Source organism: Amia ocellicauda, chromosome 1 (assembly GCF_036373705.1).
Source record: "Amia ocellicauda isolate fAmiCal2 chromosome 1, fAmiCal2.hap1, whole genome shotgun sequence".
Classification (NCBI taxonomy): domain Eukaryota; kingdom Metazoa; phylum Chordata; class Actinopteri; order Amiiformes; family Amiidae; genus Amia; species Amia ocellicauda.
The window spans coordinates 36,870,867-36,895,713 of NC_089850.1; the positions used below are offsets into that span (position 1 = coordinate 36,870,867).

At 39.7% G+C, this 24,847-nt stretch overlaps 1 protein-coding gene across 1 annotated transcript; it reads left to right on the forward strand.

Annotated features, from left to right (window-relative positions):
• Positions 1-592: 592 nt before the first annotated feature.
• LOC136749296 (potassium channel subfamily K member 5) lies at positions 593-24,808 on the forward strand. The gene is made up of 5 exons (XM_066703445.1): positions 593-1,082; positions 14,748-14,859; positions 18,494-18,660; positions 19,029-19,197; positions 20,200-24,808. Exons 1-5 carry the CDS (start codon positions 897-899, stop codon positions 21,030-21,032), a joined length of 1,467 nt encoding a protein of 488 aa, XP_066559542.1. The 5' UTR covers positions 593-896; the 3' UTR covers positions 21,033-24,808.
• Positions 24,809-24,847: the final 39 nt, after the last annotated feature.

A 24,847-nucleotide genomic window follows, 5' to 3' on the forward strand; every position in this document is an offset into this window, starting at 1 on the left:
GATGACCACTAAGCTTTACGTCTGGTGTTGTACTTTTTCTTACAACACCACCAATATTAGGATTTCTGTTAGCTTTCTTAGCCATCTTAATAAAATTAAATAAAATTAAATACATATGAAGGCATTCATTCTTTGACCACAATTTATAACTTAGTGGAAGCAGCTAAAATTGAATTTCAAAAGCTGACTTTGTTTTCCTTGGGTTACATATTTCAGTCTCGTCTTTGTCTTGTTATTCAAGTAAGGTCAACACTTTTTGAAAGGAGTATGTATGCATGTATTTCTTGGTAATAATATTGTTTGTGCAGTTTGAGACAAAACTGGGCATTTGCAGTTTTAATAATTATATATCTATTTACTGAAGGGAAATTTGCTTTACATAATTCGATTATGTCACTAGTTTGGAGTAAAACGCTCCTAAAACACAATACAATGCATTATTTTCAGCATAGCCCGTTGCCAGAGGCGATTACACACTCCATACCTGCTCTTATACTTGCCACGTATGGGCGGGTCTTGCTTTCTTTTGGTTGAACAACTCCCCTTTGTATCTCTGTGTCTGTCTCTACATTAGCCGGTGCGCAAGATTGCCTCAATTAAACCCGCCGAGTGCGCACTTGGACAGGACGCCACTAGTTGAGCTCCGGGAGTTTCGACAATAGGAGTTACGAATGACTAATTTAGGGAGCAGATGCACAGAAAGCTGGTGAGAAAAGTCCATGTTCAGTGTCAGTCAAGTTTGCGCCTACATTTATGCAATTACCGGCCTTTCTGAGAAGTTTTGCCGTAGTGACTTTGAAAGGAAAAGTTGCCGCTGAGTTGTGGGCATGCGCCTGGATTAGCAGCTCCAAATTCAAACCAGTGTATCCAGAGAGAGGGGGACGCGGCGCGTAATTATGGTGGACAAGGGTCCTTTGCTGACGTCAGCCATCATCTTTTACCTGTCTATCGGGGCGGCAATATTTCAGGTCCTGGAAGAGCCCAACTGGAAGGATGCTGTCAAAAACTATGAAAACCGGAAGGCACAGATACTTCAACAATATCCCTGTCTCACGAAAGGCGACTTGGACAGAATTTTGGAGGTATGGTGAGAAGAAACAAAACCACGCAACACAAACTGTAGAATATCATCCAGTTTACTTTTTTTAAAAAAACATTGTGGTATTATTATTAATAACACGCGGACCTATACAATCTATAACTGACTAAAACTTATATATATATAAAATAAACTGGATATTGTTGTAGCCAAGTAAGTGTAGATGTCAACTTCCACATTGAAACAAAAGAAACATGCAAATGATGGTATTTTTTGGACTCTACAGCTGACTCGATAGATAGCACGTGCAATTTGCTAAGTTGCATGCATGCAATATATATATATATATATATATATATATATATATATATATATATATATATATATCCTAGTAATGGGACTTTTGCGATTCTTTGTGCAATTATTCGTTAGTTCAAAGGTTGCAATTTGGTAATGTCTCCAGGGGTTACTTAATTAAAATACTTTCATATTAATGTACTTTCCATTGTATTTAGGTAACTAATTATTCATTCAAGCGGATAATGATTATAAAGCTGAATAAAAAAGCGCAAAATGAAGATTCGGTAAATGTATGTAATTGCATTTGCAACAAACGTTTTTCAGATGTACTCCTTAAACTAAGTGTTGCTTACTATGAAGTGTAATGTTAATAACATTGCAGTTGCTGGTCACTGCACTGTTTGAGGTGTTCAGTCCCACCTGCAGCGACACGGCGCGCCGCGCTTCCACATGCGTTACATGTCCTGCAGAAAGAACCGCAACATGGCACTGAATTCAGTTTGGTGAAACACTCGCACTTCTCTCATTCCTTGTCATTTGACAGGTGGGGATGTGGAGTGGGGATAGTTTACGGTCATCGTTAAATCATTAAGCTAGGCGTTTCATTTCATTTGTTTAATGGCGTCTGAAAGTTTGTTTTAAATGAGTCATTACAGTAGGCGACAGTAGGGCTCTTTTTACGTTACATTGAGAAATGTAGTAATTTGCTGTTTGTGTTATTCTGTAGCAATGCTTATAATAGCCGTACATACCATGTATGTAGTGTTTTTAATTTATACAATTTCAATGTGCTATGCAGTTAGGAGGCGAATTGCTTTCTTCACGTTTGCTTTGCACACTTTTGTCTTTTAAGCGCATTGGCACCATCCTCTTATTTGAAGTCTTTTCCAGTTGATATTCTGAGCCCACCTGTGCTTGGTGCTTCACTATTTCTAATCAAGCGTAAGTGAATTCCTTTAGTAGTCTCAATGTGTAGAAACGCATTACAATGACATTTATAATCCTCCACCTGAACCCACAGATATAGTTGTGTGTGTGTGTATAAAGTAGGGACCTGATGATAATCCTACCCTACAATTAGTACTTGGATTATTATGTTTTTAATATTGTATTAGCAATTATTAACTGCTGCAGGTGGGTATTTGGTTACCTGACCTGCAGAGGCCCTGCTGTTCTCTGTGCTGTTCAGCTGTGTATAATGACTGATGAAATAACCTCTGTTCATTGAATTTCTCTTGGTTAATACTCAGTGATGCAAATAGAAAAGCAAGATCTGTTAATGAGATTAAGATCAAAATGCCCCTGCCAGAAATAACCTTGAATGAGGCATCAAAAAGAGTCAATCACAAAATGTGTAGTGTAGCTAGTATTACTTTACAGAAGAGCATTGGAAGTGAGGTTTCAGTGCTTCTGTCACATTCTGCTACGGGGATATTAAATGGCCTTGTCTGTCCTTATTGGGTGGGAAAAGAGCTGATTAAGGAAAGATTGCAACTGAATGACACCATTCAGTATATCTTACTGTCATTTTTTTTGTTGAAATGACCTGAGCCAGTCCTGGAGTTTTCTTCTGTGTTTTCGAGTGACTCAGGGCCCACAACATGACTTCATGCATTTTTCAGAGAGGTGACTGCTTAACAATTCTGGAAAGAATCCGTGTCAAACATGTGTTTTTAACTATCGACCATTTATTTATTTCTATCCTATTCTTAGTATTAGTTGAATGGCTAATTTTATTGACAAACTCCCTCCATAACAATTAAGATATTCACTTTGACTAAAATCTCTACAGGGCTGTTGACAGTTCCTATACATCTGCTGTTTAATTACAGAGGGGCACTGGCCAAGATCAACACAGCTGTGCCCTGTATGAAAATGATCAGAATGTGTTCAAGCAGCTGGTGTCCGGGATCCAGAGCAACTGCAGTTGGGTTTGGGGATTCTTCGTAAGTGGACATTCCCATTCAGTTCAGTGCAGGACTTCCTAATTACCGGAGTTAATAGAAGATTCAGTAACCAAGGATATGGTTTGTGACGGCGGGCAATCTGCACTACAGTGAAAGGACAGTTGTTGAGGATCCCCAATGTGAGGTGTTTAATCCTTCAAAATAATGCATTGTCAGTGCACTCTGCACTCTCATTAAAATGTCTAACACACACTAGTTCAGTAGAGTGCAGGGGGAATTAAGAAATAATGTTTTTGTTTGAGCTCCTTTGGAAAGTGGATGTGCATAAAGGAAGTGAAAATTGGCCAGAGGTTGATGGGCAGGACACTATGAGAAAAGGGGGGTGAGATTAGAGAACAATGGAGCAGTGTTGGAGGAGGGATGGCTGTGCTCTGCAGTGGTAAGGCTACAGTCCTCCTGACATTACATTGCTATAGGGGACAGCCGGAAGAGTCAGTAGCTGGGCAATGTGAGCATTTGATTGTTGCCTGGTTAAAAGCAACGCCTTCCAGGTTAACTTTCCAAATGTTGCAATTCATGTTTGTTTGATAATTACAGGCAGTGTTGTGTCTGAGGCAGGGCAGTGAATGACCCTCAAGTGTGACAATGATTCCCTGCCCAGGGGCAAAGGTATTTACCTTAAAGTTTCATGGCTGTTCCTCATAAATAAATTACCTTGGAATCATTGACCCTTGAGTTGGACAGACAATAATAAGGAAATCCATTTCAAATAGAGGAAGTGTTGGCAACAGTGAGCAAGGGAGTTTTGTGGTGAAAAGTTATGTGGCAGCTTCTTGTGAGTGTCTTTAATTTGAAACGTGCATGAACAGATCCCCTGTTGTGCAGATGCCAATGACCCCAGGAACATCAGGAAAATTCACTATCCCCTCCCCCTCTCCCTTCCTAGCTCACTAGAGGATGAAATGATGCATGACTTGATGAAAGCGACCAACCCCCTCCACCCCCACCCCCACCCCCACCAGCTCCTGTATTCAAAGAGCAGAGTGAAGGAAAAAGGCAGGGATGGGAAGGGTGGGGGATGAATGGTAGCGTGAAGTCTCCCAAGGCAAGCAGTGTTGCTGAATGCAGCAGCTGTTGAGGCTGCCTGATGCTGTGGTCTCAGTGAAAGGTCTAAGAAGTGAGGTCATTACAATTCGATAGAGTGCTTTGGTGGGGGGCTCTACCACTTGGTATTAGCTCTCATACAAAGACCGTATTCTACTAGCCTCAGGATTTCATATATCCCAGACAGTTCTGAAGTGTCACAGCTGTACTTTTTCTTTAATATGTATGTATGATTTTTATTTTTTCATTGGTGATTTGTGGCTTCATGATTTATGGACCATGCCACTTCATTATGAAACAAATCCCTTGTCAGGGTTTTTATTTTGTTTTCTCATAATTTTTTCTTTTTCTTTTTTATTGCCTTTCTGCTTGTTTTGAAAGCAGTTTCCACCCCCTGCAGCTTGAATGGAGGTCCAAACCAGCCTTTGGGAATATCATAAAAGGCTGCCTAGACCAAGCGTGCTCCACTAGATGACCTTCCAATGCATTATTTTGGTTGACTTTGAACTACAACCGTTTTCAGCTCTTCAGATTAGTGCGTTCAATTAAGCTATTGTGGGATGGTTATAAATTATTACTGCAGTGGAACAGATTGGAAAGTCTGCTGGATGAGTTGAGAAACCTTGGTTTACACGGAGATTGGAGGAAGTATGTGGCTAACAATATCATATCTGGCACAAAAGATGAAGTTAGAATCCCATCTTTGTGAAATGTATGATGCAAGCAGGAGGCTGGCTTCATTAGGACCTTTGTGTATTAGAAGTGTGTGCTGGCAAACGCATTTGGCAAAACTACGTTTCATGACCGCTAATTACAGCCCTCTTCCATCTCCACAAAGCTGCAACATTTTTGAAGAATATAAGTTTGGAACATTTTTTCCATTGTGCTTTTGACTCGCCAAAGGATTGGCTGAGGTGATCCAAGGTTTACAGAAGCACAAAGCATATTTCTCAGGTTTCACAACAACTATCAGCATTACATGATGTCTGTGATATAGGTGAACACTTTTCATTAGGGGAATGTTATGCATGTCCATCTGTTTCTCCACCTTTTATCTTCCTTTAAAATGTAATATTCTGTGAAACCCTACTCTTGATTTGTTTTGTCTGAATGGAGATGCATCTGTCCAGAGCTTCCAAGTGAGGGAGAAAAGAAAAAGAGCTGCTGAGTGGTGCGCATCTAATCAAGAAACACTTCTGCGTCTAGTTACCAAACTGATTGCACACTTCCTGACACTTTTTCTACTTTCAGTTGACATTTTTTCACTGATGCATTCCAAAGCATCTGTCAAACAACTTTTTAAGTTTTCACGTTTTGCTTTTTACTTTGACTGACTATATTTGAACCATACTATATCAATATGAATTGCTGTTTAGTACGGAAACAGATTTTCAAATTTTTTTATTTTAAATTTGTTTGGTAACCTTTTATAACCTGGTAACTTTTGAAACCTGGTAATCCAAAGGTTTTTATTTCACTAGTTTACAACCACGATTTAGGGTTAGCATTAGCAATTGTTCATATGGAGCTTTTGGCTCTACTGTCATGACTGAGGGGAACGACTGGCAGCCACAAAAACACCCCCCACCAAGAGAAATAAGCCCAGGAGCTGGCTTTGGGAATAATTGAATGTCTTACTCTGACCCATGCCGTTTAAATGCCAGTTTTGGCTTGTACTGTCACACAGTTTTTACTTTGCTGAAGCCTGATGGGACAAACAATGGAATTCAGTTGGTTATTTGCCAGTCAGATGCCTTGTGGCTTGTAATCTGCTTGCTTTCATCATATAACTATTGAATTTGCTCTCCGTGCATATGAGTTCAGCAGTTTAAAAGAATAGACCAAGCGGGTGTTGGGGGATGTCACCTTTTCTGAATTGAGCTGGGGAAAAAAGGGTTCCTACACAGATTTTGCACTACATAGAAAGTGTGTTTTGGAACGTTTTGTTTACTTTTAACCCAGCACTACATGTAACTGTTTCAAATTTGTTTAAAATACCTCTTTCTTAGAATGGATAAAGCCATGACTCGTATTACAAATTAGAACATTTTAAAGGTAATGTATTACATTCATTGTGGCCAGTAAACGGTATTTGCATGAGAGATTTGTGCATAATTAATTGGTGTCCGATTTATTGTTTTTTTCATCATTAGCACCTTGCTGTCCTGGGGAATGTTAAGCATATACCAGAATATAGCCTTTGGTTTTATGAACAGCAGGAATAATGTGTTGCTTCTGACTGACAGAAATTGGGGGGGTTACTAGAGCGGGAAGGTGGCAAGGTTGGGTGGGGGAGGGAAAAGTGTAAATGATCATAGTCAGGTTTTTGTTTGTAACCTTTATAACTTATTGAAATTAAGTGTTGAACGGCAGTATACAATTACATCTGATCTTAAATTATCCAGCACTTCGCAATCTATTTGTCGGTAAACCCAGGGCAATCACAGCAAAAGGTAATATATACACATTTATTTTATCCCTGTTCATTCCCTTTTTTATTCAGGCCCTTTTCAGTACTCGCATCGTAATTCGGGGGTTGAGGATCCACCCTCTAATGTCTTGTTGACATGGATTACAGTTTAACTTTGAAAAGGTGTATCTTCCAAGTCCCAGAGAACAGACAGTATTTTATCTTATGGGTGTTTCCTGTTATTGACTAACTTGGAGTATTTTTGGTTATAGTTTTGTAAAATGTTTGCAAATGATTGCTGAAATGGTCATGCTTAGCAAGCAAGGCTGAGGAAGATCTTTCAGATTTTCGAAAGCACTTCAATGATTTTCAGTAAAGTTCCTTTAACTCCAGAACGCGGGATATCTGTTCAGTGCTCTCATACATCGCTAGTATGTTTCCATCCCCCCTATCTCAAAATTATAAAGTGATTTTTGTGAAGATCTTTTCTCCTGAAAGCACAGGTTTGTAATTTATATACTGGAATGACTGACTGAGCTTTCTTTGTTTTTATGCCACACAGGGAATGTATTAAGGTTGAAGCAACTTCATTAATACCTTGTTGAGAAATTGCATGAATTAATCCAAATAGCATACTGTTTTGTAAGGAGAACTGGTAATATAGCTTTCCTTTTTAAAGGAACAACACATGCAATTTAAAATTACTTTTGCTTTTTGACCGACTAAATACACTTGTTTTATCACTTGTTTGGACCTTGAGCTCAGTGAAGATTGTCATTAACAGCCAGCTGATTGCAATAACAACTTGCTTGAGTCGTATTTCAGATTATATTGTTCACTGTGAAGTTTTATTATGGTATAACGTTTTTTTCGACTGTCTGATTGTCATTTTTTAGATTGCCATCAGCTGGTAGCAAGACCCTTAATAAAACCAAATAAAGCAATACTATCCAGCATAAGCTATGATAGACTTTTGTTACTTTTTGCATTTAAGATATAGGCCTATAAGAGAGAGTTATATAGGTTTCATGTTGTTGTGGCACATGAAGAAACTTTGTTAAAAGTACAGGAAAACACAGGCTAATGTTGCATCATTGGAAATAATATTTACCTTTTTAGGTTTAATCCCACTAATTCCTCACTTGCAGTTGGCTACATTTCTCTTCAGTCATAAACGTTATTTGTATTCTTTTAGTTATTAAGATTGATAAATAGAAATTGTTTGTTAGTATTTAATTCCAAACTTTCTTATGTGATTTCTTTGAAGAATGCATTTACTATGTTGTTCAACCAAGCAGTTGGTGTTTGACTGACTGGTATAGTGACTAATCATTTTGTTTCACAGGCAAATTACACAATTGTAAATAAGATGCGTTGTTTGCAAACAGTCTCCCTCTCACACTGGTGCTGATCGTGTGTATCCAGTAGTTAAGGTTTGCAAACGCGGAAAGTGCAGATCTGGCTGAAGCTCGGGAGGGAGTGGTTTCTGCAGAAATGTTTTCATGCCTGTGGGCAGTACTCGTATCTTGAAAGATTGTAAAATATAAAGTGTTATTTCTTAGCGTTTGCAAAGGAATGGGGGAGGAAGGGCGTTATCTGTTTGATACGCAGTTAGTTTAATCTACAATCCTGGTTTGGTTAGAGCCACTTGTTGAAAAGCACTGAAAATGCATGCTGTGAAAAAAATAATCTCTTCTCTGTGGGATATGTAACTATAAGGACAGTTTATATAACCGCAGCATAATTGCAGGTATACTGCACTTGTGTGGGAGATGTCATCATTGCCCATTACATAAAATTAGAATAATAAACCATGAAGAATGAGTGACTTCTTAATTATGACTTATAGTTTTTAGAGCTGTTTCTGTTATTGCATTGAAATGTCTTGTAATGGGGCTCAGAGTGTATGAGCTTGTCCATTACAGTGACATCCCTCTCTGAAGGCATCTGTCTGGTCTTTTGGCATAGGAGGTTCATTGCTCTAGTGGTGTGGCTGTGTAGATCAGGTGCTCAGAGGTGTCCTCGAGACAGCATTTCGGAAACAGTGGTGACAACACACTCTACATTAACGTATTTTAAATTGTTTGCTTCTATCATTTATATCATTTCCTGTAACAGATTCAACACAGTCTAGAAGAAAATGTTCTACATTTAAATGGAAGTGTAGCCTGGGTAGAGCCCATGGCATGGGAACAGTTCATTTGTAACAAACCTCTAGTTTTATGCAACCAATATGACAAGGGAGATTAACTTGCCTTGTTAAAAAATAATAATTAAAAAAAAAACGAACCCAATGCAAAAAACAACTCCCTTTGACTTCAGTTTAGTACCATTCCCTACTGTAGGGTTCTGTCATGCAGCTGCAGAATTGTCAACCCTGATATTTTACAATGCTCTATAAACCACTCTGTTTTGAAGATTTCCATTTGTTGTGTTTGCTTTATGAATAGGGATATCTGAAATTCACAGAATTGCTTTCCTAAAGGACAACTGGCCAAAAGTGTCCTTATTGTTTGGACTGAAGCAATTTGGGAACAGCTGTTTTGCATTGACCCAAGAACCCCACACAGAACTGCTTGCAAATGAAAAGATTTTGTCCCAGGACAGCTGTGGCTGAATTTTCCTTCAAGACCTAACAAACAACCACAGAGACATCCTTCTGCTTTATCAATCTATTCTAAATTATTCTAATTCCAAAAATACAGCAACATTGTTTTTTATTGTGGTTTTATAAAACTTGTATATGAATGTCCATGTTTCCATGTCCTTGCAGGGGAGTAGATCTGAATTTGGAGAAGAGTGGAATAATATGACACTAATCTATTACTTGGACTGTACAGTAGCTCCCAAGATAACCATTAGTGTGTCATTGTGGTTCAGGAAAGTCTTGTTATCAGACCATTGCAGCTAAAGATACAAGTTTGAGTTTTGGTCTAATATAAAATGGAAATGGCAACAGACTAAACGGACTGTTTTTCCTGTTAATTTCTTCTGTTTTTTTTTATTACACAAAGGCTGTTTTGTATGAAGTATATTAACAAATTTACATTTAATTGTAATATTTCTGAAAGCCAACCAAAACGTGCAAAGATATCCCATTTATATATCTGGCCCATTGCAAAGCTGTGGCAATAGTACAAATTACAGTAAAACCAGAGGCTCCTAAATGGTGATATAAATATTATATATAATTGTATTAATTTATTCAGTCCAGTATTCCTTATTGTCTCAAGCTGAACAGTTGATGCCCCCCTTAAAAGCTGCTCTTTTGATGTACCCTCACAGCTGTCTGTTTTAGGAGTTTTTGCCTCTTGAATGTGTCTTAAAGATGAGCTGTGCTAGCTGCTCTGCTTTGACGGTTCTCTCCAGCAATGCTCAGAATAGCGAATAGCTTTTAATTCAGGACCTTGCAGCTGAGTTAATTAGGTTTGACCCCAAGACGTTCCCACAGACTCATGGGAAACATCCTACCTTTATCAATGACTGGTTAGGGGAGGTCCTCTTCCTAGGGGCTTCTCTTTAAATCCCAGATGCTGTCTTTTGTATTGGGTTCCTTCAGGGCTTTAGTTTCGCTTTTGCAGTATCCCTTATCACATTTAAAAGGGAGAAGGGAAACGACGAACCTTGAAGCTAGACCTCCATTCAGAGTGGAACTGGGAAATGGTAGAGGGCTGTGTGAAGCCCTTTAGAGGAAGCTTTCTTTTCCAAATGGGGCCAAGAAAAGTACAGAATGAACAAGTCTATAAGGAGTGGTGTGGTCAAATAAATACCGTCAACTGTGAATTGTGGGAATGTTTAAGGCAATGTAAGTTTTGAGAACAAATTATACTTTTAAACAACAGAAGAAATACAAACTTACTGTTACACATGGATACCATTGCAGCCTCCTATAGTTTTGTCACTTAATGGAAAAGCTTTGTTTTATTCTTTGGTTTAGAAAATCGTGGTGTGTATCCTCTTCCATGTACAGATGTTAAACATTCCTCTGAAGACTTGACAAGCACCATCGCTGTACTTTCGTGAGATATACTGTACTTACATGGGTAAATTACCCCTCTGCAAATCTGATTTGACTATTGTTTTTGCACCTATTCTAGACTTATTTGACTGTAAATATTGAAATGTTGAGTCAGACCATTAGTGTAATTAGATAATTCAATCAGTTTGTGTTGTATGTTATCGAATATTAGTGGATGACAGACAAGCAGTCCTATTATACAGTGAGCATACTTGTATAAATCGATAAGAATGTGATTTGTAGCATTCTTTGAAGCTCTCGTTATAGTTTCTGAGTTCTGCTCGTCTCAATACGTGACTTATAACAAGTTCTTAACAAGAATTTAAGATTAGATTTCTTTTAAGGGCTGGTTTTCAAAATCTGGTGGCTTGAGTGTAATTTTGCAACACATGAATATATTCGGAAACTCCCTTTTAGATTCAGAAGTTTTCATTGCAGGAAAACTTCCTTGTTATTGAAGAGCTTTGTTTGCTTTAGTTGTTGGGTGTCCTGTCTGTGACATTTGAATTACACTCGAGCCCGTTTAACATCAATCCTCTAATAAATACATCCAAAAATATTCCCGGCCTCAAACTAAGGGTTCTGGGTATTGGGATATTAAAGCTATTGAATGGATTAATTGGAACCAAGGTACCTCTTATTTGCTTAAAAACCTATTCACCTTGCTGTAGCACTTTAGAAAACTCAAAGGTTGCATGTATTGCTGCTAACGGAGTCTCCCCCACCCCCGATGAATTGGCATCAACATGCTAATTCAAAACACAAAATGAAGTGTGAGAATTACTGCACCAAGACTGTCAATACTACAGCATTGTTTGAGCAGGCTTACTTGTACAATGCCATTGCTGATAAGTCAGCCTTGCTCATGATATGAACCTGCTTTGTGGCTGTCTGCTATGTGGCAGTTACAGGTAGAAAATAACTTGCAAGGACGTTAAGGTCAATTGTTGCTAGAGTAGAGGGGATGTTTTTTTGGTCAGAACTACAGCAGCAAGATGGTACAGATGTTGTGGTTCTACAGTCCAGTTTCCTTCTGGGCCCCTGCGACTCGGTTTCATTGCTCCTGAATATGTCCTCTGGGTTGATAATGGTCAGTATCTTTCAGGTTTTTCTGAATGCCCTCCCCCAATGTATTCTTCTTTGTTCTAAATCCTAAGTCTGTCTGCTTTAAACCTCGGCTTCAGTGGAGTTTGTTGCCTCCATTGCCTAGCCTGTAACCGGCCAGTGACCCAGTGCCCCGTGTCATTCTCTAGGGGTGACGGCCATGTCTGAGCCCCTATGAGACTTTGAGTCTGTCCCTGTCATTACTGCAGCCTGAAACCAGCAGCCCACGGCGGCCGCAAGTGTGGGTAGTTTGCACTGCAATTAGGCATCTGTTTCAGTGCTATTCCCATACATGCCGGTGATGCAGGCAGGAATTCTACACCATTCCAAAAATATGAGTGGAAATTTAGAGAATATGCAAGTATGTAAACTCACTTTTATTGACAGGAGGAAAAGGTCTCGTACAAACTTTTGGGCCACACTAATGAGTAAATAATAAAAATGTATTATTGTCATGTAGCAGAAAGATAGACGAGCAGTAGTGACCAAGTACATATATTTGTATTTATGTGTAATATAACATTTTGATAGCTTACCATGAAAACTGCTTTTTTGTTTTTTTCGACACCTCTCTCTGTCAGTGTAACCACTGCACAGCTGTTCATGGGTCAGGAAGGTCAATATATTGTGATATATATTGCGATTTCAGTGGGGGTGTGAATAATGATACTAAATCGATGACCAATAAATTGCAAAATCCCACCCGCTTTCCCCCGACACTACCATCTAAAACAAAAAGTGGGAGTATTGGACTGTCCAGCAGTACAAGGAATGGTATGTGATTCAACAAAGGTGGGATTGATCTTGAAATTGGCAATGTATACAAGCTGAAAGGAAGCTTTTAGATTATTGTATAAAAAGAGACTTGAAGCATGCTTGTTTTGGGGAGGTATGAGTTTAAAAGGAGTCTTGTGCTTTCAGAACAGGGTCCCTTGTGTACATGCCTGCATGGCTCTCTATTTTTCTTAGTCTTGTGATTTGCTTATGGGTGAGGAAAAATGATTGCACAGGACAGCTGTGATCTTTGGCATCAGTGGGCTCTTTATCTCGCACTGAAGCAGAACTTCTGATGGCGTGTGCAGCTGACAGTGTAGTTCAGTTCCTGAGGATGCTAAGACTAGAGGCAAGTCCCCTGTTTAAATGTGCTGTTATGTGTTGATCTTATTCCTGAAACAAGTGTCTGACCCAATTTAGCTAATTAGAGAGAAGACTTATTTCAATGTGGAGTGGCTTTTAATGGACTTGAGTAAAGTCTTTGTACTGTTTTGCTTTTGTGTGTCCAGTCAAGTATATGCTTCCCCATTCAAACATTTTATTCAAAGCTTTATCGCAGTCAGGGTGCATTTATGCTTAATTATGTAGTTTTTTTGCTGTGTTTTCCTTATTCATTTGAAAGCACTGTCAAGCAGTATAAGCAGGTTTCTGTTACACACTGTTGTCAAACACTGAGAATCTGATGCCTATGCTTCAGAAAAACCCTGTGTCCCTTTTGAGCATTAGAATTTGAAAAGATGCTAACTTGATCTTCAGAATTGTATAGCATACAAATGATTTTGTGAAAAGTGCGTCTGGGTGTGAAAGTTGAAAGGGTCTGTAGATTTTATTTTCAAGCTCACAATGTGGTTGAGAGTTGAGTCTACTGCAGATTACAAAAAAAAACTCAACTTTGGTGGTTTAAAAAAATATATATTTAAGGGTATAGACTTAGGCCCTACCCTTTAATATATATTTTTTAAAACCACCAAAGTTGAGTTTTTTTTTTTTAATCTGCAGTAGACTGTATTGGTCTCAGTGTACAATTTACTTACCACACACTACCAGAGTGTTTGCCCCTTTATTTGCTTTCTATATATGGTTGTGGAATTAAGAACAAGCTTTTGTCAAAGTTCACTCGGTACTCTAGCCAGACCTATATCTGTTCCTAATGGCTTGGGAAGGGGTGGAGGGGGAGCATTGCCATATATAATTATTCCCCTCTTCATTCTTCCTGAAGCCCTTTGCTTTGGACAGGTGTCAAAGAAAACAGTGTGGTGTTAAATAGTGTTTATTTTAGGGCTTGATCAGGCTTTTCCACAAGGTGCCACCCTGCCTCAGTTTCCTTACACATCAGCATCTTCCCATGGCTCTGGCTACCTGGCAAGGCCTTTCTTCTTTCCTCTGTGGAGATAATGAATTCCATAACCACTCCTTCTGCTGACAAGGGAGGAAGTGAATTTTGACATTCAAGTTTGGTGAAACACCACATAGAAATTAAGTCCCTTAGTTTTGTTTTTGGTGTCCTACCATAATTTATTTTGTCACTCCTCTTTTTTTTCTTCTTTCTCCACCCTGTTCTTATATACCTCCCATTGAAAAGGCATTTAAAAGCGTAGTTGTCAATTACTCTGGAACATGAAGTCCTATCTTTTCAAAGGAAAATATGTAAAATAAACGGCACTGTGGTACTGCTCCTGTGCGTGCTTACAGCACTGACTGCGGGAATGCCCTCAGGTGAAAAGATCATGTTCTTTTGTGCTCGAGTTAAGTTATCCCTAATGAGCTCTTAGAGTAATCATCTTCTGGAAGTAGCAGATAATATCAACAGATAGGAAGGATGTGGCTGGAGAAAGATGGGGCCCCAGGCCTTTTGGGTGTGGCTAAAATCTTCAGTTGACTTGCATAAATTACAAAAATTACAACTGCTTCAATTGTCCAGTCATTGTGGCTTGGCCAGAACTAGTGGGGTCTGCTGCTGCTCTTCTGTTTCCTAGATGATGGTGATGGTGATTAACAAATGTGTACATCCATAGAATACAACCATTTTGTTTGAATGTCCATGTGAAACTAATGAATCCTGATCAGTGCATTGTCTGTTCTGCTTTCTAGGTGGTGTCAGATGCTTCAGGACAGGGTGTCACCATCACAGGCAATAAGACCTTCAACAACTGGAACTGGCCCAACGCTGTCATTTTCTCTGCTACCGTCATAACCACTATAGGTAGGACTGTCATGCACTACAGCCCTTATAATTAAGAAAAACAACAGTTTTACTGTGTAATTTGCATATTCCACTAAAGTCTAAAGACCTGATTAACTTTGTCCTACTATTAACACACGTACACTTTACAGGTCAATGATTTCTTGTTTCAGCAGCATTGTTATCAGGGAAGATAAGAGGGTGCAGTGAAAGCAGAAACTATTAAAAATATTTTCTATTTTTATTTAACAGTTGCAAGATTTTTGTTCAGGGTTTATAAAATTCAATTTCGACATGATTGTCTAAAATCAGACTGGCTGGTATTTTTATCAGAGGGGTGAAGCAAAGACTTAAACGCAGCAATCTGGTATTTTTATGCTACCCTGAATATAGGTGTAAATTTATTTATGAAAGGTACTACATAATTGTAAGTTGGAATCTCCTCTGTAAAATATTAGTTACTCCAGGCAGCCACACTTAGTTTTGACAATTTATTGAAGGATCCTGATTTTATCAGTATGTACAGCATGAACAGGTGTGAAGCCTCCTCAGTCTTAATACATACAGTGGGGGGAAAAAAGTATTTGATCCCCTGCTAATCTCAGCTCGTTACCTGTATAAAAGACACCTGTCCACAGAAGCAATCAATCAATCAGATTCCAAACTCTCCACCATGGCCAAGACCAAAGAGCTGTCCAAGGATGTCAGGGACAAGATTGTAGACCTACACAAGGCTGGAATGGGCTACAAGACCATCGCCAAGCAGCTTGGTGAGAAGGTGACAACAGTTGGTGCGATTATTCGCAAATGGAAGAAACGCAAAATAACTGTCAGTCTCCCTCGGTCTGGGGCTCCATGCAAGATCTCACCTCGTGGAGTTTCAATGATCATGAGAACGGTGAGGAATCAGCCCAGAACTACACGGGAGGATCTTGTTAATGATCTCAAGGCAGCTGGGACCATAGTCACCAAGAAAACAATTGGTAACACACTACGCCGTGAAGGACTGAAATCCTGCAGTGCCCGCAAGGTTCCCCTGCTCAAGAAAGCACATGTACAGGCCCATCTGAAGTTTGCCAATGAACATCTGAATGATTCAGAGGAGAACTGGGTGAAAGTGTTGTGGTCAGATGAGACAAATCAAGCTCTTTGGTATCAACTCAACTCGCCGTGTTTGGAGGAGGAGGAATGACCCCAAGAACACCATCCCCACCGTCATACATTGAGGTGGAAACATTATGCTTTGGGGGTGGGGTGGGGACAGGACAACTGCACCGCATCAAAGGGACGATGGACGGGGCCATGTACTGTCAAATCTTGGGTGAGAACCTCCTTCCCTCAGCCAGGGCATTGAAAATGGGACGTGGATGGGTATTCCAGCATGACAATGACCCAAAACACACAGCCAAGGCAACAAAGGAGTGGTTAAGAAGAAGCACATTTAAGGTCCTGGAGTGGCCTAGCCAGTCTCCAGACCTTAATCCCATAGAAAATCTGTGGAGGGAGCTGAAGGTTCGAGTTGCCAAACGTCAGCCTCGAAAACCTTATTGACTTGGAGAGGATCTGCAAAGAGGAGTGGGACAAAATCCCTCCTGAGATGTGTGCAAACCTGGTGGCCAACTACCAGAAACGTCTGACCTCTGTGATTGCCAACAAGGGTTTTGCCACCAAGTACTAAGTCGAAGGGGTCAAATACTTATTTCCCTCTTTAACATGCAAATCAATTTATTGAATTTGAAATGCGTTTTTCTGGATTTTTTTGTTGTTATTCTGTCTCTCACTGTTTAAAATACACCTACCATTAAAATTATAGACTGATCATTTCTTTGTCAGTGGGCAAATGTACAAAATCAGCAGGGGATCAAATACTTTTTTCCCCCCACTGTATATACTATTGAATTATTAAACTAATACATGGTCTTAAATATCCCATTCCCACTAAACATCTGATGACCAATGAAAACTACAAAGACCAGAGGGGTGTACTACGAAGTGAGGTAACTGGCTTATCGTGGTAACTTCAGGAGTAACTTTGTGACGTCGGGTGTAACTTCCCGGTTAACCTGCACTCTGAAAGGTGGATACGTTTTACCCGAGGTATGCGGTCACGGCAATACGCGGCTTCGCTGCACTGCTCCGAGCAGGTTATCTTGGTGGTTAACTCGATGTTACCTTATATAAGCACCGCCCCTCCGCCCACAATCTTGTCGGGACCCAATCGACATTGGGCGTGGATTGTGAGGGGCTCACTCCGCAGGGCGGTGGTGTTCAGAGACCGTGCAACTCCTCTAGCTCGATGATGTTCTCTATGAAAGATAAATTCTCATCTGAGGGAGTCTTTGCTGGCTTCTAGGGCCAGATGCCGTAGTGATGCCCTCAATGTTGAACAGACAGTGTGCCTTGCTGTGCGGTATTTTGCTAGTGGACACTTCATGTATTCTGTTGGTGATGCTGCACATCTGAGCAGGAATACTGTATGGCGTGCAGTTCGCAAAGTGGCACTTGCTCTCATTAAACTGCTGGATGCATTTATTGTGTTCCCTGGCCATTTAAGCCTTCTAAAGATCAAAGAGGCTTTTTATGCGATCGCAGGTAATTCGCAACAAAAAAATACTTGGTCTATTTTTAATATGCATAGGCTGGGCCTATATACAGAACACGTTTTTTCATAGGAATCCCAAGGTGATTGGTGCGATTGACTGTACACATATCCCCATTAGAGCCCCTGGAAGAACATAAGGGGGGGGATTAAGTGAATAGGAAGTCATTTCACAGCATCAGTGTTCAGGTATTTGATCATATCGTATTTGATCTGACATGTAGGCTAGCCTACATTATTTTGTCCTTAAAACTTCTACTTATATTCAAGACAATGAAAGACGCATTAGGTGGTGAGCCACGATCAAGAGTGGATTCCCGAAATGTGTGAATCATGCCCTCCTCCAGTTTTCACTCTCTCTGCCTTTTTTCTGTTTGTTGTGAACACATGAATAGGCTATTATAAGTGTATGCTACACACCACATCTGTACTGTATATTAATGATGAGTATTATTAATACACACCACTTGATAGAATATTTTTATATTTCATCCTGACTTGTTGCCAGGTGCGCTTTCCACTGTGGTTGCAGCTGAAATGATTGTTAGAATGAAGCTATTCTGAACACAATCGCATTCAATTCATACAGGAAGCCCTACAGCCTAGGTGCTTTAGGGAGTAGTTCTTCCAAACTTACTCTGTCGGCAGTGTGTTGCCAGCAAGCCTCCCTGGCTTTGTTGGCCGCCACGGTGTTGGATTTAGCCGCTAACCTTTCTCTAAACTCCTCATATCCTGACGTTATCAGCGTGCATTATTCTGGGGACAATACAGCGCATAGACACTGCGCACAATCTGAGCCTGCGCTGCCAGATGCGCCCCTTTCACACGAACGCGCACAGACTCCAGTTCAGTTAACACAGAGTCAACTAAGCGACATCTTAACAACCGTCGTAATACCGTTTAACACCAGTTTAGGCAAGCAGAGTTTGTCAACCCTGACTTTCCTTGATATCCCTGAGTTAAATCTGAGTAGCTTAAATTCCCTTCTTAGTACACCCCTCAGGTCTTGTGTATTACAATGTGCTCAAAGTGATCTCTCTGGTTCCAATTCTGAAGGTTATGGAAACATTGCCCCCAAGACGTCTCCGGGCAGGGTCTTCTGCATCTTCTATGGGCTGTTTGGGGTCCCACTGTGTCTCACCTGGATCAGCGCCCTCGGCAAGTTTTTTGGAGGAAGAGCCAAACGCCTAGGTCAATTCTTAACCAAGAGAGGAGTCACCTTGGTAAGAGCTGTTCAGTTTGCCTTTTGTGCAGCACGGTCAGTGAGCAATGCCGTGCTTTGGTCCGTGTGATCATGTAGTGGAATGTAAATCCCTGTTCCATTGGAACGGAGAACCTGTTCTAAGGATCACCTTTAAACTCATTATGGCGTCATAATTCCTTAACCTTAAGTATTTGACAAAAAATATTAAGTGTGAAGAATATGAATAGACTATGCTTGTAGGAATGCCTTATTTTGAATGGGGGGGACGAGATGCTGTAGGTGGTAGTTGGCAATAAATGACTCCATTTTGTATCTGCTACAATTGTGCAATATTAATTCACCGTTACATTCTCATAGAATTAACTCTTTCCTCTGCTCCTTTTTCAGAGGAAAGCACAGTTCACCTGCACTGCCATATTCCTGCTGTGGGGGGTGGTGGTACACCTTGTCATCCCACCCTTTGTGTTCATGAAGCTGGAGGGCTGGTCCTACATTGAGGGGCTGTACTTCTCCTTTGTTACCATAACAACCATTGGCTTTGGAGACCTCGTGGCAGGTACGCTGTGAAAGATGCTCTTTAGTAGTTATTATATTGGGTAGTCCAAGACTAGTGCTAATCTGTAGAAAAAACACTGGACTCAGATCTCCCTGTCTGAAATGAGTATTTGAACCTATGACTTTCACCAAGCTCTCCGGTACTTTTTGTAGGCACAACTCTTAACGTTGTGAGATGGAAATCTTTCTGGCCCTATTGTTCATAATCATGGTGAATATTGCAGTTGGCTTGGCTCGAGTTGAATTAAGGGTTTTATAAAAGCTAATGACCACCTCCACATACCATTTGGTTGAAGTGCCATTTAATGCATAATGTGGAAATAAATGCTCCCTCGGTCATGGATAATGTGCATGCAGATAGCATTTTCTACCGGGGCGTGCTTTTGGCAGGGTTGCCTTCCGCTTCTGAGAATTCCACTGACATTGGTAGTTACCATCATCATATCTGTCCTTATCTCTTATTAAGTTATGTCTTTTTAGATCTGTTGGTTATCACATATGTAGTTGATTAAAAGTAAGTAGATCTGATTTGTTAAAGGAACAACTAATATTTGTACATTGCGATAGTAAACGCAAACCCCTAACAACAGCCTATGTGTGTCATTGAGTAAAACTCAAGGTGCTCTGGTTAAATACAACATTTTGGGTAAATATAAGAACCCAGTGTAACAAAGATTGAGGCTTGTTTGAATTTGAGAATATAATTGTAAGTTTCAAAAATGTATTTAGTGGAGACACTTTTTTTTTTTTTTTTTGACTCGTTCATTCGCGTTCCTGATGGAGTCTAGTGGAGGGTCGTATCTGGCCTAAGGGTCTAAGTTGAGTATACCTGGTCTAATGTCATGTTGAACCAGAGGACAACCAATTAATCTTAAATATGAGGTATATGTCACTAGATACAAGACCAAATTACCATGTTTTGATAACCTCTTGATTTGATTTTATAATTTACTCTTGCTCTACATTTAATCTTGTTAACAAGCTTTTGTCTTCTCTTCTGTAGGGGTACACCCAGATGAAAACTACCCAGTCCTTTACCGCTACTTTGTGGAGCTCTGGATCTACTTGGGTCTGGCCTGGCTTTCGCTGTTCTTCAATTGGAAGGTACGCATGTTTGTGGAGGCACACAAAGCTCTAAAGAAGAGAAGGAAACGACGCAAAGAGTCATTGGAGGATGTTCATAACTACAAAGAGGACAAGAAGGCCCTGCGGCTGGAGCACACAGCCAATGATGTCAACATCTTCAACTTCCTCTCCAAGAAAGAGGAAGGTTATAATGACCTCATCAAGCAGATAGCACCTAAGAAAGTTGGAACGCCAGCTGCAACCAGTGGCCGCAGCAAAAGCTGCAGCGACCATGACAGCGTTCACAAAATCCTGAGGTTGGACCACTCCCCTCGCCAGTGCCGGAGGTACAGCTTCAGTGACAGGGTGATGTTCTCTAAAATGGGCTTCCTGAGGAAAGACGAGAATGGGGAGCTACTGACGAACCTGAGAGAGAAGGAGGACATGGAAATGCAGGATCTGTCCTATGAGAACCAGCTGGACAAGGACTGTGGAGAAGAGGGGCACAAGTGGGACTCCAAGGAGTACCAGGCGCTTATCTTCCAGAATGCTAACATCACCTTCATTGACGAGGAGAACCTGATGAATGATGACACAAAAACCAAGATCTCCACAGACGAGAACGCAGAGTCCGAGTCAGAGTCCAAGGAGGAGAGTACCTCGGAGACTGAGGAGTCTGTGTTTACCATAGACGGCTCTGACCGCTCGCTCTCCTATGAACGGCTGGTGGAGGAATACTCCAAAGTGGACAACATTGACGGCCTCAAGTGAGCTCATTGACCGTTTAAGTTTTAATCACTTATTCAGATTTTAGTTTTCAATATAACATTTATACTGACTTCAAGAAGAGCCAGTGTTTTCTTAAAGGAACCCTAGTATAAATCTTGCTTGTCATTGATGCAAGAAAATACTTCTATTGAATGGAAAAAACACTGAACTAGTGGCGTCGCAACTCCAGCACTTGTATTGCACAAAGTGTTTGAGATCAACATGCAGAAGGATCTTTTTCTTAATATGCCACTCGCCACTTTGGGCCAAGTTGAACAAAGCTTTCTGAATCCCATAAAAGACCATGTCTGTTCAGCATTGCTCCTATGCTAGTTGGTTATATGGACTGGATGATATAAAGAACTGGAATGGTTGATCAACAATCTTTTTATCCTCTTCCAATCTAAACATTTTGATTTTTTTACTTCTGTTGTCCAATGTCTTCCACTGAGTGTTCAAAAGCAGAAATGCTTAAGAGTGTTAAATCCAACATATCAAGCTTAATTGTGGACCTTTTGGAGAGGACAAGCCAAGTCGTCTGTAACTTACATGTAGGATTCGCCAAGAAAGCTTCTACAAATGGGAAATATCAGCCATGTTCCAGTGTCCAGATTTACTTTCACCATATTGGTGTTTTTTGTCAAATGTAATTTTATGAAAGAATTGCTGTCCTTTTTGCTATAATGTGCAGGCCATTAATCTTTGCTGCACCCAAGCTTCTAGTCCAGTGTCTATCCAGTGGAACTCTTATTCCAACACTAGTCAGTGTATGAGACAATTAGTAATGGTAGTCCTCATTTTAAGGGGGACACATTCTAACATTCCCCACCATGTTCAATATGTCACCAATCTGCAGGCAGATTCTAGATCGTTCCAATTGTAATCTGTCTTTCAATGTAGAGTTGCATTTTATTAATGTCCTGTGCCTCCTTTTAAATATTGACTGCTTTGATTTTTTTGTTTTTGTTCTTGTTTTCACTCTATTTATAGACAAGTACCAGCAATTCCATATATGTTAAGATTTACATGTATGACCCCAAGGCTTGGCCTATTTTTGACAGTTTTAGAACCTTTGGCCTCATAAAATGCAGAGAAACAAACTAATGTTTTTAGAGGCTAGCGTCTTTGTGTGAATTTCCACAGGTGGATAAAAGTCTGACTTGCAATACTTTGGCATACAAAGCCATGCCAACTGTAAGAAGATGCAGAAGTCTCTCCTCCTTTTGTAAAAGCTTTTTTTTTTTAAATACAATAACATAAATCTATTTATTAAATAAAACCTAATAAATACTGTAGTTCTTTTAAATCCTTTCCAACACCCTCACCCCTTTCTCAAGATATGAAACCCATGATGAGATGTGCTAGCATATGGGTAACATTTGTTCAGTATAATACTGAGCTTTATACTTGCCCCCTCTGAGACAGGAAAATAATTAAACACTGGGAAGAATAAACCATGCCCTCTCATCTCTCTAAGTGTAGGGGTTTGCTTGACTTTGTCTCATGGTGGCTCCAATGAAGTCTGAAGGTCATGACTCATAAACAAACAGTTATTTTTCATTCATTGCCTTTCCCACAGCTCCTACAAAAAGTGTTGCAGAGTTGTTTTATTTTTTTCCAGTATTTTTCCAAGATTTTATTTTGTCTTTAAACCTTGCCAGGCAAGATTTAGTTTTTGTTTCTAAACACAAGCTGTAGACTGCCATAAAAAAAAAAGCCACATAACTTGCCCACCTGAAGTATTCGAGGTGAAACAATTGTTGTATTGGTTGTGTTTTCCTAGCCCATGGCTGCAGAGTTAAGCTTTCAACTTAGTAAATGTGCCTTGTGAATGTTCAGGAGTTGATTTCAGTAGTTTTTCCTTGTCATGGTTTAATTCATAGAAAGCCAAGGTTGAGCAAACTGCCCCATTGCCCTTCAGCTTATCATGGGGTTATGTTTTGTGTTTCTCCGCCCCCCCCTCAGAACAATGTTGAGTATTTTGGTAGACTGCCTCCTCCCCCCCATTGTCTTTTGTCATAAGTTAATAAGGTTTGCTTTGCTGTTGACATTCAGCTCTGCCTACGTGTCCTGGTGGTTTTCTCACTTGCTGCAGACGTGGGCTGGGCAGTTGGCAACCTTCTCCGAGAAACTAAGCACATGTACTTCTGAAGTGTACAGTCTAGTATAGGAGGAATGCTGTTCTGAAAACTAATATCATGGCCAATAATGCACACCTTAAAATGCTGTTTGCACATTATTTTGGATGTTTATTTAATTGTGGTGCTTGCTTCTAGTAGATGTGATTCACTGTTCAGTCTTTATTTTTGTATTCTTTTTAGCAAGTATTTCAGCAAGTGGCAGCCTAGTAAAATGGACCTTTAATTTAAGTGAGTATTTTTAACACGTTTTAATGTGAATTGTAACATTTTATTTTGTCCTCTTTTGTTTGAACAAAAAAGAAAAACAAAAGTTGAAATTTACTGGTATGTTTCCAGTGCTACACTTTTGAGTCATTTGTAGGGGTCTACTATTAACACAGGCACATATGATATGGTACTGATATGCAAGGTAATGTTGGTTTGTTGGAAATCAAAATTCTAAGTATCTCACAAGAACTTTAATACCTTTATTGATAAATGAATTATATCCTCTGTAAGAGGATTACATTTTGACACATCAATATGTAGTAATACAATTTTCAGTGTGAACGTTTTTCATGTAAAGCACTAGCATAAAAGTCTGGAACAAAAAGAGTTTGAAGGCATCTTGACTGGCTGGAACCGAGCCATGGGAGTGTCTTTAAAAGTGAATAAATCCCTTTAGGAATCAGGGCTCTTAGGGAGGTTTTCAGGCTCTAAAGCAAATAAGTCATGAATGTTAAGGAGAACTTTGGGAGTTGTGGAATGGGGGAAAAAAATAAAATGTATGTATAAGACCTTCAAAAATGTATTGCATTCCCAAGACCCCAATAAAAGTGAAGCACAGAGAACATTGCCAGTGCTCTGTTTGCATTTACAGCATCGGCATTGAAGGCCTCTTTGGGCTGTGAATAATCTAAGCCTGCTCTAAAGTTATAAGCAATGGCATGGATAAATCTGACTACTTTCTTGAAGCTTGTTCACAGAGGAAACGCACATGGTGCACCTCCAAGGTTATGACTAGCCAAAGTATCTTCTCCAATCCTGAACCATTTGGGGCCCTACTCACACATACTTATAGATAGTGATTATATTTAGGGAAATGGCTTAATAAGGACAGCCTACTAAGAGGCAAACTTACAAAACTGAGCCAAAGGTTTTAGATTTTTTTTTAATTATTATTATTTTATTTTTTTATCTTCTGGGTATTTGGAGTGATTTTTATAGTATTTAAATTAACCATTATGGATGGTCACATCCAAAATATGAATTATCACTGAGCTTCATTATACAGCAATGTCTTGAAGGGGATCTTCAGGGTGAAGGCATGTGTCCATTTCCCAAGGTATGGGGTCATGAAAGCAGAGATCAGGCTGACAGTTCATAGATTTGTATCTACTTGTACTCCCCCATTTTAAATCCATCTGGTCTTCAATGTTTGGTGCTTTTTTATTAAAATAGAAATTGTGATAATGCAATGTGATCTTCATTGAACATGTCTCACTCCATTTCTGTAAACCTTACTCCAGCATAATGTTTGTATATGTATATATGTGTCGGTAAATTATTTATCATTGGAAAACTGTTTTGTACAGAACAAATGAAATTGTCAAGTGTGCATAATATATTTGTTTTAAATAAACTTCCTAATGAAAATCATTTTGTTTAGGAGTTATTACCTTGTGTCTGACAAGTAAA